The 25,167-nt window shown below is 36.7% G+C and overlaps 2 protein-coding genes across 2 annotated transcripts; both read left to right on the top strand.

The window, feature by feature from the left end:
* Nucleotides 1-11,731: 11,731 nt before the first annotated feature.
* On the top strand, nucleotides 11,732-14,900 carry LOC113248258 (olfactory receptor 52E8-like). The gene has a single exon (XM_026489627.3). The coding sequence runs from the start codon at nucleotides 11,738-11,740 to the stop codon at nucleotides 12,692-12,694; it is 957 nt and encodes a 318-aa protein (XP_026345412.3). The 5' UTR covers nucleotides 11,732-11,737; the 3' UTR covers nucleotides 12,695-14,900.
* A 9,022-nt stretch (nucleotides 14,901-23,922) lies between these two features.
* On the top strand, nucleotides 23,923-24,864 carry LOC113248255 (olfactory receptor 52E8-like). Its single transcript, XM_026489624.3, has one exon. It carries the CDS (start codon nucleotides 23,923-23,925, stop codon nucleotides 24,862-24,864), a length of 942 nt encoding a protein of 313 aa, XP_026345409.3.
* The last annotated feature ends 303 nt before the right edge of the window (nucleotides 24,865-25,167 follow it).

Below are 25,167 nucleotides of genomic sequence, written 5' to 3'. Positions count from 1 at the left end.
TTTATGATGTATTTTCAACATTTTGGTGTCATGCTTTATATTTTCACTTTAACTTTTTTTTTAATATCTTTCTGGACTTTTTTTTAATGCCCACTGCAGTTTTAATGAGTTAAGCATAAAGCTACTCTCACATGCTACTACACATAAGTTTACAAGTCCTTATATCTTTTTTTGGTAATTTATTTTATTTTATTTATTTTATTTTATTTTATTTTATTTTAAGTTTTTTAAGTTTTTACTTAATTCCAATTAGTTAATATACCGTGTGATATCTGTTTCAGGTGTATAATATAGTGATTTAACACTTCCATACAATACCTGGTGCCCTCCTAATCCCCATTACATATTTAACCCGTTCCCCCATCTACCTACCTTCTGGTAAACGTTAGTTTGTTTTCTGTAGATAAGAGTCTATTTTCAGTGAAACATGCAGCATTATCTACAATAGCCAAATTATGGAAACCGCTCAAGTGTCCATCAACTGATGAATGGATAAAGATGTGGTGTGTGTGTGTGTGTGTGTGTATTTATAAAGATGTAGTGCATGTGCACACACACACACACACACACACACACACACACACAGTAGAATATTATTCAGCCATAAAGAAGAATGAAGTCTTGACATTGGCAATAACATGGGTGGACCCAGAAAGTATAATGTTAAGTGAAATAAGTCAGTCTGAGAAAGACAAATACCATATGATGTCACTCGTATGTGGGATTTAAGAAACAAGTGAGCAAAGGGGAAAGAAAGAGATAGGCAAATCACTTTGAGGTTTTTCAAAGCTGATGTGTTTTATTTAGCTTGAAGCTTTTAGTTATTTTTGTCTTTAGTTTTCAGCAATGTTACTTTTTTTATTATGTTCAGTTAGCCAGCATATAGTACATCATAAGTTTTTGACGTAGTGTTCAACGATTCATTAGTGCATATAACGCCCAGTGCTCAGACTTGATGTGCTATTCTTTTTTAAAACAAAGTCATTATGATTGAAATTTGTAGATTTGTAAAAAATTGTTTTATCTGAGTATAGTTGATGCACAATGTTACATTAGTTTCAGGTGTACTACTAGTAATTCAACATCTTTATACATTATGCTGTGGTTACCACAGTGTAGCTGCCATCTGTCACCATACAACACTGTTACAATAACATTGACTATATTCCCTGTGCTTTACCTTTTATTTTCAGTGACTTACTCATTCTATAACGGAAGCCTATATCCTCCACTCCCCTTCCTTTTTTGCACATCCCCTCATTCTCCTCCCCTCTGGTAACCATTAGTTTGTTCTCTATATTCATAGGTTTGATTCTGCTTTTTGTTTGTTTATTCACTTGGGTTTTTTTAGATTCCAAATATAAATGGAATAAATGGAAATGGAAAAGACAAATATAGTATTTGCCTTTCTCTGTCTGGCTTGTTTCACCTAACATAATGCCATCTAGGCCCATCCATGTTGTCACAAATGGCAAGATCTCATTCTTTTTAATGGCTGGGTAATATTCCACTGTGTGTGTGTGTGTGTGTGTGTGTGCGCGCGCACGCGCGTGTGTGTGTGCACGCGCACATGCACTACGTCCTTATCCGTTCACATATCAATGGACACTTAGGTAGCTTCATTGGCTATTGTAAATAATGCTCAATAAACATAGGGATACACATATCTTTTCAAAGTAATGTTTTCATCTTGGGGTGTAAATACCCAGTGGTGGAATTATTGCATCATATGGTAATTCTATTTTTAATTTTTTGAGGAACCTCCATACAGTTTTCCAAATGGCTGCACCAATTTACATTCCCACCAACAGTGCATGAGGTTTTCTTTTAACTTACGTCCATGCCAACACTGGTTATTTCTTGTGTTTTTGACTCTAACCATTCTGGCAGGTGTGAGGTGACATCTCAGTATAGTTGATGTGTGTGTGTGTGTGTGTGTATTTATAAAGGTTTTGATTTGCATTTCTCTACTGATTAGTGATAGTGAGCATCTTTTCATGTGGTTGTTGGCCATTTGTATGTCTTCTTCTTTGGAGAAATGTCTGTGTCTTCTGCCCATTTTTTAATTAGATTTGTGTGTGTGTGTGTGTGTGTGTGTGTGTGTGTGTGTGTGTGTTGAGTTTTATAAGTTCTTTATACATTTTGGATATTAACCTCTTATTGGATATGTCATTTGCAAATATATTCTCTCATCCAGTAGGTTGCCTTTTTGTTTTGTTGATAGTTTCTTTTGCTCTTTTAAATAAATGGTGCTGGGAAAACTGAACAGCTAATACAAAAGAATGAAACTGGACTACTTTCTGACACCTTACACAAAAATAAACTCAAAATGGATGAACACCTATATGTGAGACATAAAACCATAAAATTCTTAGAAGAGAACATAGGCAGTAATTTCTTTGACATTGCCTATAGCAACATTTTTCTAGATATGTCTCCTAAGAGAAGGAAACAAAACCAAAAATAAACCATTGAGACTGCATCAAAATAAAAAGCTTTTGCATAGTGGAGGAAATCATGTAGTTTGAATGAAATCATGTCTTTCTGAATGAAATTATGTCTTTGTAGTTTTATAAAAATAAATATATAGCAGAAATCCTTTGAAATATTGCTTCTATGTCATTTTCTCTCTCTTTGTCTCATGTGATTCCGGTTAAACCTAAGTGGCTTGGTTACCTATTACTGTTTAATCCACTTTCTGTTTAGAGGCATGAGGGCATGAAACAATCTAACTCATCTCATACATTTTCTTGACTGGAATTTAGAAAGGTTAAGCAGCTCTGTTCTCTGCTTCATACTGTTTAGGACCTCCAATGTAATCATTCCAATTGCTGAGAGTGACCCATATGACTGGTGGCTGGAACTAGTGGGCTTTCAAATAATTTCTCCTCTCATGTCTGGCTTCTAGGCCAGGATAGTTGAAGGGCTCATCCAGGACTCTTGTCCAGAGAACCTGCATGTGGTTTCTCCAGTATAGTGGTCTCAGGATCAACCTTCTTACAAAGGCCCAAACAAGTAGTCTGCCCAGCAGTATGAGATGGAAGTTGCATGGTCTATTAACATCAATTCTGAGGACTTATATAACACTGCCTTCAAAACACTTATTGTTTTAAACAGCCATCTGCCTCCTCAAATTCAGAGAGAGAAAAATCAGACACTTTTTGATGAGTGAAGTGTCAATGGTTTTTAAAGAACACAGGCCACCCTTTCATAATAAAACACTCAGCAAATTAGGAATTGAGGAGAACTTCTCACCATAAAGGACATTTATGAAAAATCAACAGCTAACATTATATTCAATGATAAAAGACCAAACAGTTTTCCCCTAAGATCAGGAACAGGACAAGAATGTCTGTTCTCATTCTTGGTATTCAAGGTAGTGCTGAAAGTTCTAGCCAGAGCAATTAGCAATACAGACAAAAAAACCTATTAGAGTAAATGGCCACATTGATGTATTCATATTTATCTATAATAAAATATTCAGCAAAATTGCAGGAAGAAAAGGAAACCCACAAAACCAATGTATTTCTATACACTCTCGATTAAAAACACACAAAGTAAAAAACAATTCCCTTTACACTAACATTAAAAGAATAACATACTCAGAAACACATTTAAGCAAAATTTGCACAATGAAAATTACAAAACATTGATGAAAGAAATGATAGAACTAAGTAAATGGAAACACATCCTTTGTCTATAGATTGAAGACTTAATATTATTAAGATAGCAATATTCTCCACAGCAATCCATAGATTCAATGCAATTGTTATTAAAATTTCAGTAACCTTCTTTGCAGAAAGAGAAATTCAGATCTTAAAATTCATATTGAATTGCAAGGAGTGCCAAATAGTCAAAATAGTCTCAAAAAAAAAAAAAAAGTTTGAAAGATTCACACTTCCTACAAAGCTATGGTAATTAATACAATATGATGCTGGCATAAGGATAGACCTACAGATGAATGGAATAGAGATTAAATTTAAGAAACAAACTCAAGGGGCACCTGGGTGGCTCAGTCATTAAGCATCTGCCTTCGGCTCAGCGTGTGATCCCAGGGTCCTGGGATCAAGCTCCACATCAGGCTCCCTGCTCTGCTGGGAGCCTGTTTCTTCCTCTCCCACTCCCCCTGCTTTGTGTTCCTTCTCTCGCTGGCTGTCTCTCTCTGTCAAATAAATAAATAAAATCTTAAAAAAAAAAAAAAGCGAACTCAAGAACATATAGTCAAATATCTATATTCATTACAATTCAAAAGAGGAACAAATAGTTTCTTTAAAAATGGTAATGGAGAGGCTCAGTTGGTTAAGTGTCTGACTTGCACTCAAGTCATGATCTCAGGGTGCTGGGATCGAGCCCCACGTTGGGCTCCCTGCTCAGTGGAGAGTCTGCTTCTTCCTCTGCCTCTTCCCCAACCCTGCTTGTGCTCTTTTTCTCTTTCAAATAAATAAATAAAATCTTAAAAAAGATAAAATAAAAATGGTAATGGAGCAACCAGGTGTCCACATGCGAAAGAATAAAGGTGGACCTTTACCTCACATCACACACACAAAGAGAATGAAAATGAATCAAAGACCTAAATACCAGAACAATAAATATGAAAATATTAGAAGAATACAAAGGAGTAAATCTTTGTGACCTTGAATTTGGCAATAGTTACTTAGATATAATGCCAAAAATAAGAAACAAGAGAGAAATTGATAAATTGGGGTTCATCAAAATTTTAGAAGTTCATTAAATGACACTTCGAGAGAGTAAAAAGAGAAACTGTAAAATGGGAAAAAGTGTTTGCAAACCATATATTTGAAAAAGGTCTAGTACCCAGAATACATAAACAACTCTTGCAAGTCAACAACAAGAACACAAGCAACTCAATCAGAAAATGGGCAAAGAGCTTGAATAGACATTTCTTTAAATAGAATATGTAAATGGCCAACATTAAGGTGGGGCTCAGTAACATTAGTCATTAGTGAAATGCAAATCAAATGCATGAGATTTCACCAGACACACAATGAAAGCTGTAATAATAATTTTTTAAAGAGACAAAATAAGCAAGTATTGACGGGTATGTGGAGAAGTGGGATTACTCACATATTTTCATTTGGAATGTAAAATAGTGCAAGTGCTGTGGAAAATAACTGAGTGGTTCCTCTAAAATGCAAACCTAGACTTGGATAGGACCCAGTGGTTCTATTCCTGGATATATACTTGGAAGAATTGAAAACAGGTATCTGAACAAAAACTTCCATACTAATGTTTTTAATGGTACTACTTACCCTAGCTAAAAGCTGGAAGCCACTCAAGTGTTCATCAGTTAAAGAATGAATAAACAACATGTGGTATAACCATAGAATTGAATAATATTCAGCCATAAATAATAATGAAATCCTGGCACATCCTGCTACATGTATGAACCTTAAGACATTATGGAAAGTAAAAGAAGCTAGATACAAAAGGCCACACATTGTGTGAAACCCAGGATAGGAAAATCCACAGTGACGAAAAGCAAATCGCTGGTTCCCAGGGTCTGGGGAAAGGGGAGAAATGTGCAGTGGCTGCTTCCTTAGTACAGGGTTTCCTCTTGAAGTGATAAAAACGCTGTAGAACTAGATAGTGGTGATGGTAGCAAAACATTGTATATGTTCTAAATGTCACTAATGGGGAAGTTTATGTATATTTACCCACAATTAAAGAAAAAGACAACTAAAAATAATATCACAGTCCACCTTTTGGCCACAATTATTTACCTTCCTCCTTCATGTAAAACAAACAAACATATGGAAGTTTCTATTCCATTATACTATCATGCTTAGTCTCAAGGTACGTTATATCCCTATCTAAATCAGTTTCAAGTGCACCTGAGACTCTGTTTTTGGTTCGTTGAGTATGATTTATCTTTGTACAGAGACCTGTGAACTCATGCAGAAAGTATCCTACCCTACATCCAACATACAATAATAAAACAGGCACAGCACAAGCATACGACACATTCCAATTCAATAAAGGGAAAATGAGAGGGACACGATAATCATTGGCCCATGACCATGCAGAACGTGTTTGCTGATTATTGCTCTGGAAGTGATCCCTTATTACTCTTGGTTTTGCCTCTGGGCTCTTGATTCCACCATCTGAGTCATACTTCCCTTTTTATATAATGTAGCTCTTGTTGCCCCCTTGGTAACTATTTTCCATTTCCTTCTTACCTGTCAAAATTCAGTTGTCCAATGTCTTCTTTTCCTTTAGCACTGTTTCTTTTTCATTCCAAGCTGGTATAAGGTCTTTAAAATTCTTGTGGGTTTCTTGTGTGTCAATTTACAAACCTGGTCCATTAAACAAAAGCCACAATTAGAATTCCCTTCAAGATATATCTTTCTCTACTTTAGACCTTCTGTGAGTCTCCTTTAGGGATACTGCCATTAAGATTCTTAGTAGCTTCACAGATTAATGAAGAAAGTCTGTGAGTCATGCCCTTAACATCCTGTCAGAAATGATGTATGAGAAACTAACCTAAGTCTTTGAGATCTTAAAGATTTTACAGTCACACTATTAGTATGATCTTGGGCTTGGAGCTATTTCTTATTTTGAGAATGTTTTGCAGTGAGGAGAGGGTGAGAATGGAAATAGACTTGATTTTAAAAACCAGCACATCAATAGCCAAACTGTGGAAGGAACAGAGATGCCCTTCAACAGATGAATGGATAAAGAAGATGTGGTATATATATACTATGGAATATTACTCAGCCATCAGAAAAGATGAATGCCCATCATTTGCATCTACATGGATGGAACTGGAGGAGATTATGCTAAGTGAAATAAGCCAAGCAGAGAAAGACAATTACCATATGGTTTCATTCATATGTGGAACACAAATAACAGAGCAGAGGACCACAGGAGAAGGGAGGGAAAACTGAATGGGAAGAAATCAGAGAGGGAGATGAATCATGAGAGACTCTGGACTCCAAGAAACAAACTGAGGGTTACAGAAGGGAGAGGGGTGACCGGGTGATGGGTATTAAGGAAAGCACATGTTGGGATGAGCACTGGGTGTTATAAACAACTAATAAATCATTGAACACTACAACAAAAACTTATGATGTACTATATGTTGGCTAACTGAACATAATGAAAAAATATTAGCTAATTTTATTTAAATAAAACTAAAAAAAATAAAAACCAGTACATTTATATTTTCTCTAAATTTTGTTTGAAAACCAAATAATCCCATCTTTAACTCTTCTCTCTCTATTCAAATTTTATTATATATATAGCTAAAAGAAACCAGCTGGCCCTTCTGTCATTCTGCCTGGAAGTCTCTTTGGCACAATCCACCAGTTCTTTATACATATTTTCTATTTTCCATTTTACCGAATGCAACAGTTTGGCTAAATTTTATATCTCTATATAGAAAAGATCCTTCTTACCAAGCTTTCAATTCTGTCTTCCTCACTTTTCTTCTGCCTTCACTAGAAGTCTTCTTAAGGCCCATCAATCTTCCTCTCTGTGCACAGCCCTCAAACCAATGACACATGTTTTGGGGTGTTAATAAGATGGAACTTGGTTAAAAGTAGCCATTTTTCTCTTGGTTTTTCTATTCTTGTGTATAAATTATCCTGAAACTTAATGGTATGAAGTCAACAGATTATATATTTTATTATGTTCACAGATTTTATAGGTCAGGAATTCAGAAAAAAAAGTACTAGGGAAACTTCTTTATTTTCTCTATAAAACAGAATATCAGATGAGGTAGCTGAAACGGATAAAAGTCCTTTAAAGAACTGCAACAGGTGGAGTAGGTGACCCTAAGCTAGTTTCTTCACTTTAATGTCTGGAGCCCAGGCTAGGAAAGTGGTTGGATGGGCTCAGTTAACACTCTTGTATGAAGCTAAGCTCTGTAAGTTTCCTTGTGTCTGAGTGGCTTTCCTCCGCCCTGGTCATCGGCCCTTTTCCCTGCTCCTGTAATCATTAAACAACTAGTGGGGTAATGATGAGTAAGAAGTCGGGCTCACCTTATTGAGCTTCCTTCTTTCCCAGATCTCGTCTCCTCATATCTTTGTTGCTTTGTCAGGTCTTTCACCAAAATAGGTCATGAAAAGTGGGACAAAGGAACTACGGGCACATCAGATTTAAGCTATAATACAGATGATGTAGAACCAAAAGAGCCAGGGAAGACTGATGGAACATGTCATTGAAGAAGGCAGCTGACATCTTAACAGTTCAGGTATTAATCAGGAGCTTAGACTTTAAATTTGGAAAGCAGAAAAGATACTGAATCTCATTGGAAAGGAAAGAATAGATGACTCTTGCTCCATAGTTTCAGTGAAGGTGGGAAGGTCTCTTAGAACTCTCCAGTGAATATCACAGTTGATGCCAAGAATCCAGGGAGACTACAGCCCGATCCCACTGGAAGGACGGCAGCTGCATCAATATAAATGCCTCTTCCTTGCCTAGAAAAGTGGGGACCCAGAGAAATGCCAGACAATGTTTCCAAAGTCCATCCTCTCAGAGACATTTGGAAAGCAAGGTAAGGCTGTATTGCCCTTGGGGGGCTGTGGGAAATAGCATGAGAAATGGGGAATGAGTTCATGCTCACCCAGAATAGGGAGCGGGAAGGAAAGTAAGCACATAATACAGATAAATACAGGAAATACATAAATACAGGAAAAAGGAGAAAGTGAATACACAGACAAGCTTTGGGTATTACAAATTTTACACCCATAAACTATAATGGCCGCAGACATTCCTACGTGTACATATTTCTCTTTGTGTTTATAGTCCTACACATGCCGCCCCAGGTCACATGCAGAAGAAAACTCTGAATCAGCTCAGCTACTTTTTCTTACCTTATGTACTAGGGACCAAATGCGAACATCAAGAGATCAAGGACCATGTGTTCTCAGTAACTGATACATTGTCAGTCCTAACAAATTAGATAGACGGGTATGTTTTTAACAATGGAATTCATGGATGAAACATCATGAAGCATAACTGAATGCTGGTAGGGTTTGTTCCATTTTGTTTTGCTTTATTTTGAAGAGGGCCCAAGACCAGGATGAGAAAGTAGCTAAGAAAGGCGATAGCACATGGGTTGTTCTTGTTATTTTAGAGTATCATATGCTGTGGGACTTGGAATTAGGCATAAAAAGATAAAAAGGTGTACAGCAGAGTTTCTCAGCCGTGGCACTACTGACGTTTTGGGTCAGATCATACTTTGTTCTGGGAGGGGGGCTGTTCTGTGCAGTGTGGGGTGTTAAACAGCATCTCTGGCACCTACCCATTGAACGCTGGTAGCACTTCCCTCAAGTTCTGACAGTCAGAAATATTTGCAGGCATTGCCAACCATACCCTAGGGAGAAAATGGCTGCTGGTTGCAAAACACTGGAATAAAGAATCATTCCTCCTTTCCTTATCATTTACAGGACATGAAATGGTGTTTATGTGTGTGGGGAAAGGTGAGTGGGTAGGTGGAGGCTGTGGAATATGGTAAAGTAATGAGTAACATGACACAGAACTGAGAAAATGTCTGGTATAATTCATTTCAGGACATTAGAGATCATCGTCCCCAGGGGGAGAGTCTGGGGCCTCATCTCATTGCCGTACCTGGCGTCTCATTGCCATACCTGGCGAAGATTTAGGGATATGTGAATATACATTGATAGAAAAGATCAGCATATAGTGAAGGAATGAATAAGTGACTGTTGGTTAACTGATTTGGAAATGTGGCTGTTGAAACACTCAGGAGGGTACCAACTTGTAGGAAGTTAATGGTCCTGGAAAATCAGAAGTGAGAATGAGATTAGCTTTCTTCTTTGGATGTAAAAACATAATAATCCTACAACCTCATGCTCTACTTTGCTCAAGTGACCCAGATGCTTTTTATTTAAAGATAGAACCATTAATCTCCAGAATGTGGAAAAGGTTGCAAAAAGAGCCACAGAGCCCAAGTCTTAAATGGCAAACCAATGAACTCACCCTATGAGGCAGGGCCAGTAATAATTTCGATTATTATGTTTATTATTATGTTTTGATTATTGTGTTCTCAAAACATATATGTATTTCTCTCTACCTAGAATAAACTTCCTTTGCTTGTCCTGTGCACAAATTTGCCCTTGATCCATTTACCTTCTCCATGGAGTTTCTTTTGTCCTATTCATAACAATAGCATTTGCTGTATTTTTCTACCATAATGCAACATTTTATTCAGTTTTCATCTTTTCATTTATATTTCCCTCACTCCACTGTGAAAGCATCGGTCAGGTCTTATTCAAATTTTCCATCTAAATTTCTATCCTAATTTATCCCTTCTTTCTGCCACTTCTACCAGGCCTCTCACATGGACCACTTTCTTAGCTAGAGGCTGTGATGGTTTTTCTGTATATCTATCTCTGATGAGTACTACTCAAGTATGAACTCCCCCATTTTCCAGCCACCGATCCTCAGCATCTACCATTTTCAAGTTGTTTTCAAAATAGTTTTATCTCAAGAAGTTACCCAATAGAGAACTCTTCCTGTTTTCTTAAAATATTAATTCAGGATAAAAAACTGCAACATTTTGGTACTCAAGCTAGTTACTATATAACAAATCTCTTAATAAATTCCTTTTTATTTAGTCCTTAAAGAAATACCAGAAGACATCAAGATCTGGGATAGAGGACAGTTTGTTGGATTCTAATTTCAAGGGTATCCAAAGTAATACTCTCTTTTCCTCGTATAAAAAAGAATAGATAGGATTTGAATAAGCTAGAGCTCAAAAAATTAAAAACCCTTTAAATATCCCTGATTAGACATCCCAAAACAGCTTCTTAAATTAATTTGAAATTTTATGGATTGACTTTTGGAAGACTTAGTTAAGATAGAGATTATGTTACTAATCATCTGGGGCTTGCTGGTTGTTGTTATGACTAACTTCTGACTTACTCATTTAACAAATTTTTTTCTCCCTGAGAATTTGTATGTGTGAAGTAGTTTCAAGGGCATGAATAAACAAAAGTAAATTTGTTATCTCTGTTTCAGAATCAAACAGAGATATATGCATAGTCAAATACACACACATATATATACACACATGCAAATATGTATATTTACATATACATTCATATGTATGTATATACATATGCATAATATACATATACATGAACATACTCACACACACACACTAAATGGTCCTCAAATTCCCCAAGAAGAGTATGGGTTGAATTACATGTGGTAAAGCATTTTTTAAAAATTTTTATTATTATTTTTTAAAATGTTTTTTTATTACATTATGTTCGTCACCATACAGTACATCCCTGGCTTCTGATGCAAGGTTCGATGATTCATTAGTTGCGTATAACACCCAGTGCACCATGCAATACGTGCCCTCCTTACTACCCATCACCAGTCTATTTTTCATATAAATTAAATGCAGTGTTTGTAACACCATGAGATACAAAGAACAAAAACCTGTATTAGTCCTACTCCTTACCTGATAGATGTATATTCTTCTTCCCTCTCTTGTTCAGTCTTTGATATATGGGAGTGATCTGGGGAATAGAGAGATTGGCTCTATTCCTGGAGCCCTCTGATGTTCAGGTAAGGATGGCAGAAGAGTTTTGATAACATTGGAAGAAATGGGAGAATATGAATATTACAAACTGATTTTACATTTAACCAGGGGTCAGGAAAAAGACAGAAGTGGAACAAGAATCACTACTGGGAAGTTGACATCTAACACTGTTATATGCAGTCACCAACAGTGACAGAGACAATGTCCATTCTTAATGACACCCAGTTCCATCCTTCTTCATTCCTCCTCCTGGGTATCCCAGGGCTGGAAGATGTGCACATCTGGATTGGATTTCCCTTTTTTTTGGTATATCTTATTGCACTCCTGGGGAATGCTGTTGTCCTATTTGTGATCCAGACTGAGCATAGTCTCCATGAGCCCATGTACTACTTCCTGGCCATGTTGGACTCCATCGACCTGGGCTTGTCCACAGCTACCATCCCCAAAATGCTGGGCATTTTCTGGTTTAGCTTTAGGGATATATCTTTTGAAAGCTGCCTTTCGCAGATGTTCTTCATCCACTTCTTCACTGCCATGGAGAGTGTTATGTTGGTGGCCATGGCCTTTGACCGCTACATTGCCATTTGTAAACCCCTTCGGTACACCATGATCCTCACCAGCAGAATCATCAGCATCATTGGAGGCATTGCTATCCTGCGGAGTCTATGCATGGTGACCCCACTGGTGTTTCTTCTCCTGAGGCTGCCCTTCTGTGGCCACCATGTCATCCCTCATACCTACTGTGAACACATGGGCATTGCCCGTCTGGCCTGTGCCAGCATCAAAGTCAATGTAATATTTGGTCTTGGGGATATGTCTATTTTACTATCGGATGTGCTTCTTATTACTCTGTCCTATGTCAGGATCCTCCACGCTGTCTTCTGCCTGCCCTCCTGGGAAGCCCGGTGTAAAGCTCTCAACACCTGTGGCTCCCACATTGGTGTTATCTTAGCTTTTTTCACACCAGCATTTTTCTCTTTCTTGACACACCGTTTTGGCCATAATATACCCCAGTATATCCATATCCTTTTAGCCAATCTATATGTGGTTGTTCCACCAGCCCTGAATCCTGTAATCTATGCGGTCAGGACCAAGCAGATTAGGGAGCGGGTTTTGAGGATTTTTTTTTTAAAGACCGTTAACCATTCCTATTCCTAGAATTACAGTTCATATTTGCTCCATTTGCTCATTAGAAGGAGGTTATTGTCTAAAAAAATAGAAGTAACAAAGATGAATATAAACAGAAATAGCATTTTTCTGTAATCCTTGAGTTTACAGATAATAATAAATTTGTTGGTGATAATATTATAATTTTTAAGGATTGCATCTTTTACAAAATGCTTATATTTATACTATTTGATAATCAAGGTAGTCCTATAAAGTCATTACTATATTCACAAGTTTTCAGATGAGGGTTTGATACTTAGGATCCTAAATGATTCGTCTGAAAATTCAGCTGTTAGTGAGGAGTACATTCTTAAGTCAGGTGGTTTTAGAGTTATACCAGTTTCTGAATCATCAGAAGATATATGAAAGCAACAGAATGAAATTTGTTCAGGGATTGTAGATAATTTTGGTGGCAAAATTCTCAAAATAATAACAATGACATTATTGAACTCATTAGCATTTACTGTTCTAAATAATCTACTTACATTTACACACCTATTTCTTATGTGAATTCTATGATGTGGTCACTCTTAATATATGCATTTTCACATAAGTAAACTGTGGATGAAAAAATTCTCCATAAAAAATTATGATTGAGATTTTGGCTCCAGGTATCTAGAGAAATAGAAGGCATGCATTTAGAAATGAAATAGAGCAGGGAATAATGGTACATAATTGTGAAACACATTCATTAAGTGAATATTCATTAACTTCTGCATGTGCTAAATTATATGTGGCTGTTTGGTGATAGATAGAAAGACAGAATCCTATATTGTAAGAAACCCATGATGGCAGTTAGGGTATTAAGGCAAAGAACATTATGCTATAGGATTACATATTAACTTTTAATTGGAAGGTGCTTTGTAGAATCTTCGTAATAATATTAAATAAATATTTCAAATGTTGGGCTAATATATTAAAAATAGCCACACAAAACTAGAAATGTATTTGACTTTTTTTCAATTTCTAAAATAGTCATATGGAAAATTATTGACCTAGTCGTAAAGGAGATTTTGTTTTTTGTTTGTTTTATTTTGATTTTTTTTTTTTTCGAGAGAGAGAGAGGGAGAGAAAGTGCACGGTGGGAAGGGGCAGAGGGAGAGGGAGAGAGAATCCCTGGTAGACACCCCACTGAGTGTGGAGCCCACAGGTGGGGCTCCATCTCATGACCCTGAGATCATGATCTCAGCCAAAGTCAAGTTGGAGGCTTAACTAACTGAGCCTCCAGGTGCTGCTCTTCTGATTTTTGAGGAGATATTATTTGAAACTACATTCAAGAGAGTCTGCCAGAGTTATGTTCTCTTTTACTTCATTTAAGACTTCTGAGTTTTCATCACTTTATGAGCATGGACATTTCACTGCATGATCAGAAAATGTCAGAGAAAAAAATTAGATATTGCCTTCTAAAATCTTGTAGTTAGTTCTAGCAAAAATATTGTAAATGGGACAGCATAGAATTCATATACAATATTTGTTAGCAAAATTCATATACTACAGTTAAATTTTTGTATTTAGAAACTCTAGTAGATCAAAAGAACACAAAAGGGCAATTGAATAAAGAGACATCAAAGTAATTGTCACGCTAGCCTGTATAGTCAAAGCCTCTAACTCTAGATAAAGTAACAAAGCTTTAATCATCCAGATAGACAACAGAGAGCTTATCTATTGGTGCACTAACAAAAATGATATCATATTTAGACTTAAGTAAATGTAAAAATTAATAACATTATCTATAGCAACTTGGACCTTTGGATGAAATAATCTCAGTACGAAAAACAGTTTGTGGAGATTTTTGAGGAAGAATCTATAGCTTGCAAATATGGTTTTTAGTAATTGGAAAGTTAAAATTAAAAATATTTGCTTGGCACCCCTAGGTTAGACATTACTAGTGTTCGCTGACATTTCCAGCTTTCTTTTTCTTCCACGAATGTGGGAGGATTACATGTGTCCAAACTCTTCAGTTAAACTTGGCCACGGGACTTGGTGTGGCAAATAAAATATTTATAAAAGTGACCGGACATGTATCAATTCTGAAAGGAAACATTTAAGAGTGATTATATGCTTCTCCATTTCTCTCCCCCTACTCTTGTGTACCCTGAAAGGTTTTGTTAATATGCCAGGTCATAAAATTCTGATGCCTTCATCACAATAGATCCTTGAGTGACTACAATAGAGTCTCCACCCCCAAAGCCTCTATTAGTTGTGTAGCATAAACAAGAATTAAATCTTTACGTCTTTAACACACTGAAATTTGGGAGAGGATGGGTGTTACCTCAGCGTAATCATGAGTATCTGGAATGATATCATACTCATGGACCAGAAACAGTCCAAATATATATGTGTTTAGCCAAGATTAGCTAAGTTTTTCCTGAAGAACAAAGTTGGAAGACTTATTCTGTCAGAACACAAGATCTGCTCTTAAGCTATAGAAAAGACCTATAACAAAGCTATAGTAATTGGATGGTGTGCTTTTGTTGCAATTGTAGAAAACCAGTCCAATGAAGCTGCACAGAGTCTAGAAGCAGACCCCCAGATACATATTTGCTTGAATTATGACAGACATAACATGGCACTACAACGACAAAAGATATTATCAATAAAAGGTACTGGATCAATTGGAGAGTCATATGAAAAAGTAATGAATCTTGATGTTTATCCCACATCACACAAAAAATCCTTCCCAAGTGAATTGTAGATATAAACTTGAAAAGAAAAATACAGCTTCTAGGGGAAAAAAAAGGAGAAAATATTTTCAGAACCTTATAATAAGGAAAGATTCTAAAATAAGACACAAGTACAGACATATTGGTATACTAACAATATTGGGAACATATTGACTAGTCAGTGTATATTTAAATTAAGAATATCTTTCATCAAATACACCATTAACAGAGAAAATAGGAAAACCAGATGACTTGTATTATAGAATATATAGAAGACTCCTATAAATAGATAAGAAAAAGGAATACCACCACATAGAAAAATTAACAATGGACTTGTATGAGGACTTCATAAAGGAGGATATCTGTATTTCCAGTGAATATGAAAAGATGGTCTACCTCCTTAGACATAAGGAAAATACATTTGAAATCACCAAGCACTTCCACTATGTATTGACCAGAATGGATAAAATTAAAAATGTTAAGCAGCATCAGGTATGTAGAGCAACTAGAATCCTGAGACATTGCTAGTGAGAAGGTAAATTGGTAAAATCAATTTAGAAAACTGGCAGTATCACAAAAAGCTAGTCATGTGCATATCCCATGACCTCAAAATTTCATTTCTAGGAATATACCCAGCAAAAGCATTACATAAATTCATTTGGAGATACGTACATCAATGATCACAGAAGCACCATATGTAACACTAAATGAGACAGCTCAAATGTACATTAATACTAGAATGCATAAAGAAGGTGTGATATATTTATACAGAGAAATACTATGTACCAATGAGAATGAACAAACTAGGAGTATAAACAACAAATGAGCCAGATAGAAAAAAACATACACACATGTATCTACATCTATACACATGTTGATTTAATTTCAAGAATAAGAGTGCTAACACAAGGACTGACGTGTCAAATCAGATTCACATAAACCAATACCAATGACTTATCCTTACCAGGATGTCTAGTTATTATACTTATAAGGGAAATTAACTAGATCAATTGTTTTTCCTGGGCCACAAGGGTGGAAGAGAAAAAATGGTTCCAGGTGTGCTGCTAATCTTTTGCTTCCTTGTAGGCAAGTGTTAGAAATCAGAATTGTGGTTACTTTTGCTTTCGTTTCCCTTGCTTCAGAAGACAGATCCAGAAAAACGTTGCTATGCCCTATGTCAGAGAAATTACTGCCTATGCTCTTTTCTAGGATTTATGGTTTCAGGTCTCACCTCACATTTAGGTCTTTAATCCATTTTGAATTTATTTTTGTGTATGGTGAAAGACAGTGATCTGGTTCATTCTTTTGCATGTAGCTCTCCAGTTTTCCCAACACCCTTCATTGATGAGACTCTTTTTCCCATTGTATATTCATTCCTCATTTGTTGAAGATTAGTTGACCATATAATTGTGGGTTTATTTCTGGTTTTTCTATTCTGTTTTATTGATCTATGTGTATATTTTTGTGCCAGTACCATACTGTTTTGATTACTACAGCTTTGTAGTATAACTTGAAGTCTGGAATTGTGATGCCTCCAGCTTTGTTTTTCTTTTTCAAGATTGCTTTAGCTATTTGGGGTCTTTTGTGGTTCCATACAAATTTTAAAACTGTTTGTTCCAGTTCTGTGAAAAATGTTGGTGGTATTTTGATAGAAATTGCATTAAATCTGTAGATTACTTTGAGTAGTATGGATCTTTTAACAATATTTGCTCTTCCAATCCATGAGCATGGAATGTCTTTTCATTTCTTTGTGTCATCTTCCATTTCCTTCATTGGTGTTTCATAGTTTTCAGAGTACAGGTCTTTAACCTCTTTGGTTAGGTTTATTCCAATGTACTTTATTATTTTTGGCACAATTGTTAAGTGGGATTGTTTTCTTAATTTCACTTTCTGCCGCTTCATTATTAGTATATAGAAATGCAACAGATTTTCATATACTGATTTTATTTCCTACTACCTTACTGAATTCATTGATCAGTTCTAGTAGGGTTTTGGTGGAGTCTTTAGGGTTCTCTATGTATAGTATTATATCATGTGCAAATAGTGAAAATATTACTTCTTTCTTACCAAGTTGGATGCCTTTTATTTCTTTTTGTTGTGTGATTGCTGTGGCTAGGGCTTCCAGTACCATGTTGAATAAAAGTAATGAAAATGGACATCCTTGTTTTGTTCCTGACTTTAGGGGAAAAGCTTTCAGTTTTTCCCCATTGAGTATGATGTTCACTCTGGGTTTTTCATCTAAGGCCTTTATTATGTTGAGGTATGTTCCCTCTAAACCTACTTGGCAGCCACTGTGGGAAAAGGATGGAGGTTCCTCAAAAAGTTAAACATAGAACTTCCCTATGATCTAGTAATCTCACTATGAGTATTTATGCAAAGAGCACAAAAACACTAACTCTAAGGCATACATGCACCCTAATGTTTATAGCGGTATTAACTACAATAGCCAAATGATGGAAGCAGCCCAAATGTCCACTGAGAGATGAATGGATAAAGAAGATGTGGTAAATATATATACTATGGATTATTATTCAGCCATAAAAAATAATGAAATCTTGCCATGTGCAACAACACAGATGAAGCTAGAGAGTATTATGCTAAGTGAAATTAGTCAGAGAAAAACAAATACCATAAATTTCACTCATATGTGGAATTTAAGAAATAAATTACACATGAGCAAAGGAAAAAGAGAGAGAGAGAGACAAACCAAGAAACAGACTCTAAACTGTAAAGAACAAACTGATGGTTACCAGAGGGGAGGTGGGTGGGGGGACGGGTGAAATAGGTGATGGGGATTAAGGAGGGCACTTGCTGTAATGAGCACTGGGTATTGCATGGAAGTGTTGAATCACTATATTGTACACCTGACACTAATATAACACTGTATGTTAACTATACTGGAATTAAACCAATACCTTAATAAATAATTTTTGTTGTTGTTGTTCTTTAAAAGCCACTGTTTAGGGAAGGAAAAAACAAGTAACAGAGCAGGAGACAACATGTGCAAAACACATATGTCGTGAAAGACTTGTATCCAGAATACATAAAGAACTTCCAAACTCAATAATAAGGAAACGACCCAATTTAAAACGTGGGCAAAGGATTTGAACAGGCACTTCACCAAAGAAAATTATATGGATGGCAAATAAATACATAGAAAGATGCTCAGCATCACTGGACTTCAGGGAAATGTACACTAAAACACAATGAGGCAGCACTAGAACCTCTTCAGATGAAAGAATCCTGAGAATGCCAATTACTGGTGAGCCTGTGGACCAACTGACAGTCTTATACACAGGGAGTATCAACGCTCTCTAGCCAACAACCACCAGGAATACGATTACAGTTTTTAAAAAAGGAGGATTCATCACCTGCTGTAACAGGAGACACCACATGCAGGGGTGAAATGTCAGGGGTTTCAGTAAGAGTGTTCAAGGAAGGGCTGGATATTGGATTTGGACTTGTTAGGGGATGTTTTTCAGGAGCAGATGCTCTCAAGGTGCTCGTGCTTAGTGAAATGGTTTCTATTAAGTGGACATCATCAATCAAGATGTTTGTGCCAGGACAGCTATCAGCTGACAGATACTAGAACTGCTCTTTTCTCTCTCAGAAGAAAACCAGTCTCTCATGATTGTATTCGTATCCAGGCTAAACACAATACGTAATCTTTCTGTGATGTCCTCAAACGATGTATGTTTCTATTTTGCTTTTCAGTTTTTATCGTGCCGCCTTCTAAGCCTCTCCTAAAGGAAACTGAGTTAGGAAGCCTAGAAAACTCACCAGTTTCCTGAATTGCTGTAGTTCTGAAGTTGGCCCCATAAATGTTAAAACTTAGTTATTTGCATGTTCATATGTGGTTAGTATTAACTATGCAACCAGAATATCAGCTTCTTGGGGTAAAGATTTACAGATGCAAAACATTACTGACCACATAGTTTTAAATAAGTGCTCAGTGGCTAACCTAATTTCTAGATCAAGTAAATGATATTTGCTGGAAAAGAGTGTCACAATCATTAGAGTATAGAACAGTCATGGGTAATGAGTTGGAGAAATTATAGTTTGGCTCAGATATTATTCTTGTGGGACCGATGGCAAGAGAATAATTAGAAAGAGTGGGTTGTTAGAGAATGAGAGATTCTTTCAAATTGGGAAGCTAAGGGAAGAAACTTGAAAGTCCCAAGAGATTCTGTTGCCCCTGCGCTTTTTTCTGCCCATAAACCAATGGTGAGAACTTGCGAATTCATTGTTCATGTCCTCGTCCCATGTGACCCCAGAAGAGCAGCTACTCCCCTTCAGGGAGAGGATTTTCAATCTCAGTATAAACTTTTCTCCTTGAACCCCAGTTACAATGCTAAGACATGCTTGGAACAGTTATTGGTCAGGATTGTAGATTCTTTCAATATTGGCACTTTCCGAAGCTGGTGAGTTGGTTACAGGCTTGACTGCTCTATGTGTTCAAACATATAGGCCGGGAAGGTTTGAGCTTGGTCTGTTGATTAAATTCCCTCATTAAATTGATGATACACGTTTATATATGATACAAATATTAATTTGCAAGACATAAACTAAAATATTTTATATTAAATTTCTAATTGGTAGAATTTCAGATAATTTTTCATATTTTAGTGTTTTATCATTTTTTTTCACAACAAGCACACCTCCTTTAATGACAAGGAAAATTTAAAAAACCTAAGCGAACAACTTATTTTATTGAGGTATTACTACATTTCTTTCCCTCCCTTCTGTTTTCTTTTTCCCACTCTGTTCTGTTTTGCCTCATTTCCCTCTCCCTCTCCCCCTCCCGATTCTGTCTTTCCTCTTCTCTCTCTCTTCCTTTCCTTCCCATTTCTAACTCTCTGGTAGCCTAATTCTACTGAACTTTATCATGTGATTCCTTACTTCAGACTTTCTTTTGTATTTTATATCCAAAAATTTGACATTCTCAAATTTTTTCCAAATCAAATTAATACATTTTCTATTTTTATTTCATTGTCACTAAGGGTGACGAAAGCAATTGTTTAATACCTTCAGTTCCAAACCGTATGCAGCCTCTTAAAATTACAAGGGGCTTTTCCATTCTGATGTATGCATTCTATATGGCTACATGTTTATATACATATTCACTCTTGCTTTAGTCTTCCCTATTATCAAGCACTCTTAGCATTACATACATAAGCTATAGATAAAAATGCAAAACAATTGAAAAAAATGATAAATTTATTTAAAGACATCACTTTCCTATCAGCAGAACTCACTCACTCATTACTCTAACTCTTCCAGTCCGTCTTTTACTCTTTTCCTAACACCGGGCCTAGTTTGGTACAACTAAGATGATCTTTCCTTCCCCACATCATGAACATGTATGTGTTTATTTAGCTCTGCACCTGCCTGTTTGGTCTGGATTGGGAGGGTGGGTCTCATTTGGGTTGATACGAATCTGGCAGATGGCCATTGCTCCTGAATGAGTCCTGCTCAGTGGTGTGCAAAGGAACAATTCTGCTCTCAGCGAGGGCTCTCCCTTTACGCAGCACTGCAGAATACCTGATGGAATGTGGTTTTGGTTTTAACACAGTTCTTGAGCTTTTGTTGTTCATTCTCCACATGGATAAAGATCTGGATAGAGGGCATAAGCGTCTTTTGGATAGGTGGGCATGCAGAATGAGGCTGTCTTTAAGCCATTCCTTTTCTATCTCTTGTCCTAGTCTATTTTTCCTACATGAGGCCTCCTAAATTCCCTTGCAAGTCTGAGGCTTTGATTACAGATTTCACAAGTCTCTGCCCTCATCCTTTTGGCCCTTGAAAGATTCTACTTATTTAGGCACTCTAGTATAGAGTAAATAATGATTTTATGTGAAAACAAGTTGGCATTGTAAAAGATCGAATAACTCAGATTTTGGAACATGCACTACTATGGAACTTTTCTATTGATATTTCATTAATACCGTAGAGCAGGACAAGAGTCAAGGGTTTCCATGAGAAAAATAAGATGTACATAAATCTATCAGTTACACATTACTGCCTATTTCTGATTGTTGCACCGCCTGCTTTTGCTAAGCCTTCCCTACAATGCCTTGTATTCTCCCTCTGCTGCACCAGAGGCCCATTAATAGACCCCTTGTCAGGAAGGCCTCTGATCAAGGACTTAATGTGTACGTTCACAGTTTCCTTATAAGGATCATGGGTTTGAGTCTCATTTCTCTATCCTTAACTGCCACATAAACTGTGTGATTTCTGTTCCTGTCCTCCTACCACGAGGACTTTTGATGAGGAGTAGAATTAACAATTACCTACTTGTCCAGTCTTTCATTTACGAATGTTTTGAGTGGCAGCCATCTGCCAGATATTGTGCTAGAGAAATAATGATGAAAAAGTGCTCACTGGCCTCCTCTGCAAGTCTGCCTGAAGCTTACAATTCGGTGGGAACTCCGACATTAAGTAGACACGCAGAGAGCTATGGGTAGAATAAGAGGGTCTTAGGAGAGACTGTTATCAGCCAATACACTGAGTTCAGTGAAGGCCTTTTTGCGAGTGGGTAACTTAGTAAAATGTGGAGGATTAACTGGAGGATGATGTTGGTTCCTCCTCTCTTTTCCTCACACCTGTCTTGAGGATCTCTCCTACAGGTACATTACCACTTTCAGAGATTTCCTCTTCCTCTTTTTTCTCTCACAGGGCATTTCTCTTTTATTCTTAAAATCTACTTTGATTGTCTATGATCTCAAGTGCATAGTATATTGTGTAACATCCTAACTTCCTTGGATTTTAGGAGGAGGTCATGTCTCATATTAATGCTATTTCATACTCTTCAAAGGGCTGTTCTTTATTGATTATAATTAAGAACACATTCATCTTTTGTTCCCAGTTCTTTAGAAATGTAAATTTAGAACAATTACGATAGAAAATATGCAAGAAGTAGTTGAGAATGAAGAAGAGGAAATGGGGAGGAAATTCGGGGTGCTGATGATAAGGGCAAGTAGCTCAAGAAATCGAATAAAGGGCTAAATGCTTGATACTATAGGAAAACTCCATAAATACGTGCATTTGGGTAGAATCCTAGGACTACCAGGAGGTCACAGAGCTGGTGACTGCAACCAAGCAGTCATTTTGAGGATGGAGACGAGCTCCTGTGATCCGGACATAAAAGAAATCAACTGATTCAGGAGCCAGTATCTGTCCTGTTTTTCCCATGTGGTTGATGTGAGTACCAAGTGGTATAATTTGTCTGAAATTTCTTTGTGCAATTGAAATAAATAATATTAAATGCTTATATAACACTATTATTTCTGTAGTTGTCCTCTCCCTCCTAATAGCAATGACAATAATAATGAATTCACATTTAGGGACAAAGTTGGAAATGGTATGGATTGTTTAGAAGTGAAGGGAAGCCAACTTGTCTGCTACGAGGAATAGGGGACATAAATACGGAGCCTGAATGGTTCAGTCAGTGCTTTAAGCCTCAGTCAATCTTTCTAAAAATGGTGGTTTTATATCTGAGATTAATTATGTTACCTTGAATTTTGTGAACTCTGTGGCCTCATAAAGCAAGGTCTTTGTTTCAAAAAATGAAGCAAATGTTTTCATCCCTTGATGCAAAAGTAACACAAATTTAGAAAAAGCAAAAAATATGCTTAGATTTTGATGCAAGCTATTTATAAACAAGTTGAAGAAGAAAGATAGGCCATATTAAGTAGCAGAAATAAAAGTCCATTGGTTGTAAGTGGAAATGCGTAGAGGAAAATATTGGACTCATATTTTCAGTTAAACAGATGATATTTAACTTTATTATTATTATTAATTTTTTGGAAGTATCGTTGATACACATGTTACATTAGTTTCAGGTGTACAACATAGTGATTTGACAAGTTGATACATTATGCCATGCTTACCATCTGTCACCATACAACACAATTATAGTACCATTGACTATATTCCCTCTGCTCTAACTTTTTTATCCCTGTGAGTTAATCATTCTGTAACTAGAAGCCTGTATCTCCTACCGCCCTTCATCCATTTTGTCCATTCTCCCATATCCCTGTCCTCTGGCAACCGTAAGTTTGTTTTCTGTTTTTATGGGTATGTTTCTGCTTTTGGTTTGTTTTTAAACAAATGATTTTAAAAGATGCTTCTGAAATCTATAATATTGTCAGTACTCACAGATTAGTCTGTTATCAGTGGGCTATCAATGTGTATATCTTCTCCCAATCTATAATTAAATATTTTTAAAAGTTAGAGCCTAAAATAGAAACTTATTTCCACTGGCTTAGTCAGTGTTCTCACTAAAATTAATTTAGATGATCTCATCCAATACGTAAATATCCCTTCATTTCTTGCGGAATATTCTTCATTTGTCATATGTACGTATCAACGAAAGTAAAAGAGGGGAAATATGTATGAGGGAAAACATGATCTTCTGTATTCCTAGAGGAAATACAGTAATTACATCCTTTTTTGTTCTAATTCAGTATTAGCAATATTGAGGAGGCATTGGGAAACCTTACAAAGAACTAAGGATTCCTTCAAATGAGGAGAGTGTGACCATTAGAAGCCTTTGCCAGTATGTCTCCAGCCAATACCTCATGCATTCACCCCTCATCCTTCCTGCTTTTGGGAATCCCAGGACTGGAAAATACGCAGTTCTGGCTGGGTGTCCCCTTTGGTACAGTGTATCTGATTGCCCTCCTGGGGAATGTCATCATCCTCTTTGTGATCCAGACTGAGCACAGCCTTCACCAACCCATGTTCTACCTATTGGCCATGTTGGCTTTCACTGACCTGGGCCTCTCCACTGCCACTATTCCCAAGATGCTGAGCATTTTCTGGTTTGGCCTCAGTGAGATTGACTTTGGAGGATGCTTAGCTCAGATGTTTTTCATACACCTGTTTACAGGCTTTGAAACATTCATGCTTGTAGCCATGGCTTTTGATCGTTACGTAGCCATTTGCCACCCTCTACGATACAACACAATCCTCACCAACAGAACTATTTGTATTATTGCTGGAGTAGGAATGTTGAAAAATTTTGCTTTAGTGTTTCCGCTTGTGTTTCTCCTTCTAAGGCTTTCGTTCTGTGGACATAATATTATACCCCATACCTACTGTGAGCACATGGGCATTGCCCGCCTGGCCTGTGTCAGCATAAAGGTCAATATAGTGTTTGGATTAATCCTCATCTCTATGATACTTTTGGATGTTGTTTTGATTGCTATCTCCTATGTGAAGATTCTGCACGCTGTCTTCAGACTCCCCTCCTGGGAGGCCAGGCTTAAAGCTCTTAATACCTGTGGTTCCCATGGATGTGTCATCTTAGCTTTTTTCACTCCAGCATTTTTCTCCTTTATGACACATCGATTTGGACACAATATTCCACGTTATATCCACATCCTCCTGGCTAATTTATATGTGATCATCCCTCCTGCTCTTAACCCCATTATTTATGGAGTGAGAACCAAGCAGATCCGAGAGCGGGTCGTGACAATCTTCCTTTTTAAGGAAGTTTGACTCTGAACCCTTGATTCGGAAAGAGCCTTCAAATCTTTTCCCTTTTCATCCGTAAAAGAGGCAAGTGTTGTTAAGCTTTTATAGAGTAAATGCTTTCCAGTATACGATGTTAAACACGATGTTTCCTCATTTATGTGCAATATCAAATTAGAGATACATTGACATAGTAGATATTGTTCCTAACTAACTGTAAACATTATTGTTAAATAAATACGGGTCACTTATTTCTGGAGCTCATATTAAAATCAGGATCCAAGGATAAAGTCTTAGTGCAACTCAAGTACTATTTTTTTTTTCCCGAGC

This window comes from Ursus arctos, unplaced genomic scaffold (genome assembly GCF_023065955.2).
Source record: "Ursus arctos isolate Adak ecotype North America unplaced genomic scaffold, UrsArc2.0 scaffold_22, whole genome shotgun sequence".
Classification (NCBI taxonomy): Eukaryota; Metazoa; Chordata; class Mammalia; order Carnivora; family Ursidae; genus Ursus; species Ursus arctos.
The sequence above is the reverse complement of the archived record's forward strand: the minus strand, read 5'-3'. Positions and strand labels throughout refer to the sequence as shown.

Excerpts from the sequence above, each read along its gene's own strand:
- LOC113248258 (XM_026489627.3), top strand. The coding sequence starts at position 11,738 with ATGTCCATTCTTAATGACACCCAGTTCCATCCTTCTTCATTCCTCCTC.
- LOC113248255 (XM_026489624.3), top strand. The coding sequence starts at position 23,923 with ATGTCTCCAGCCAATACCTCATGCATTCACCCCTCATCCTTCCTGCTT.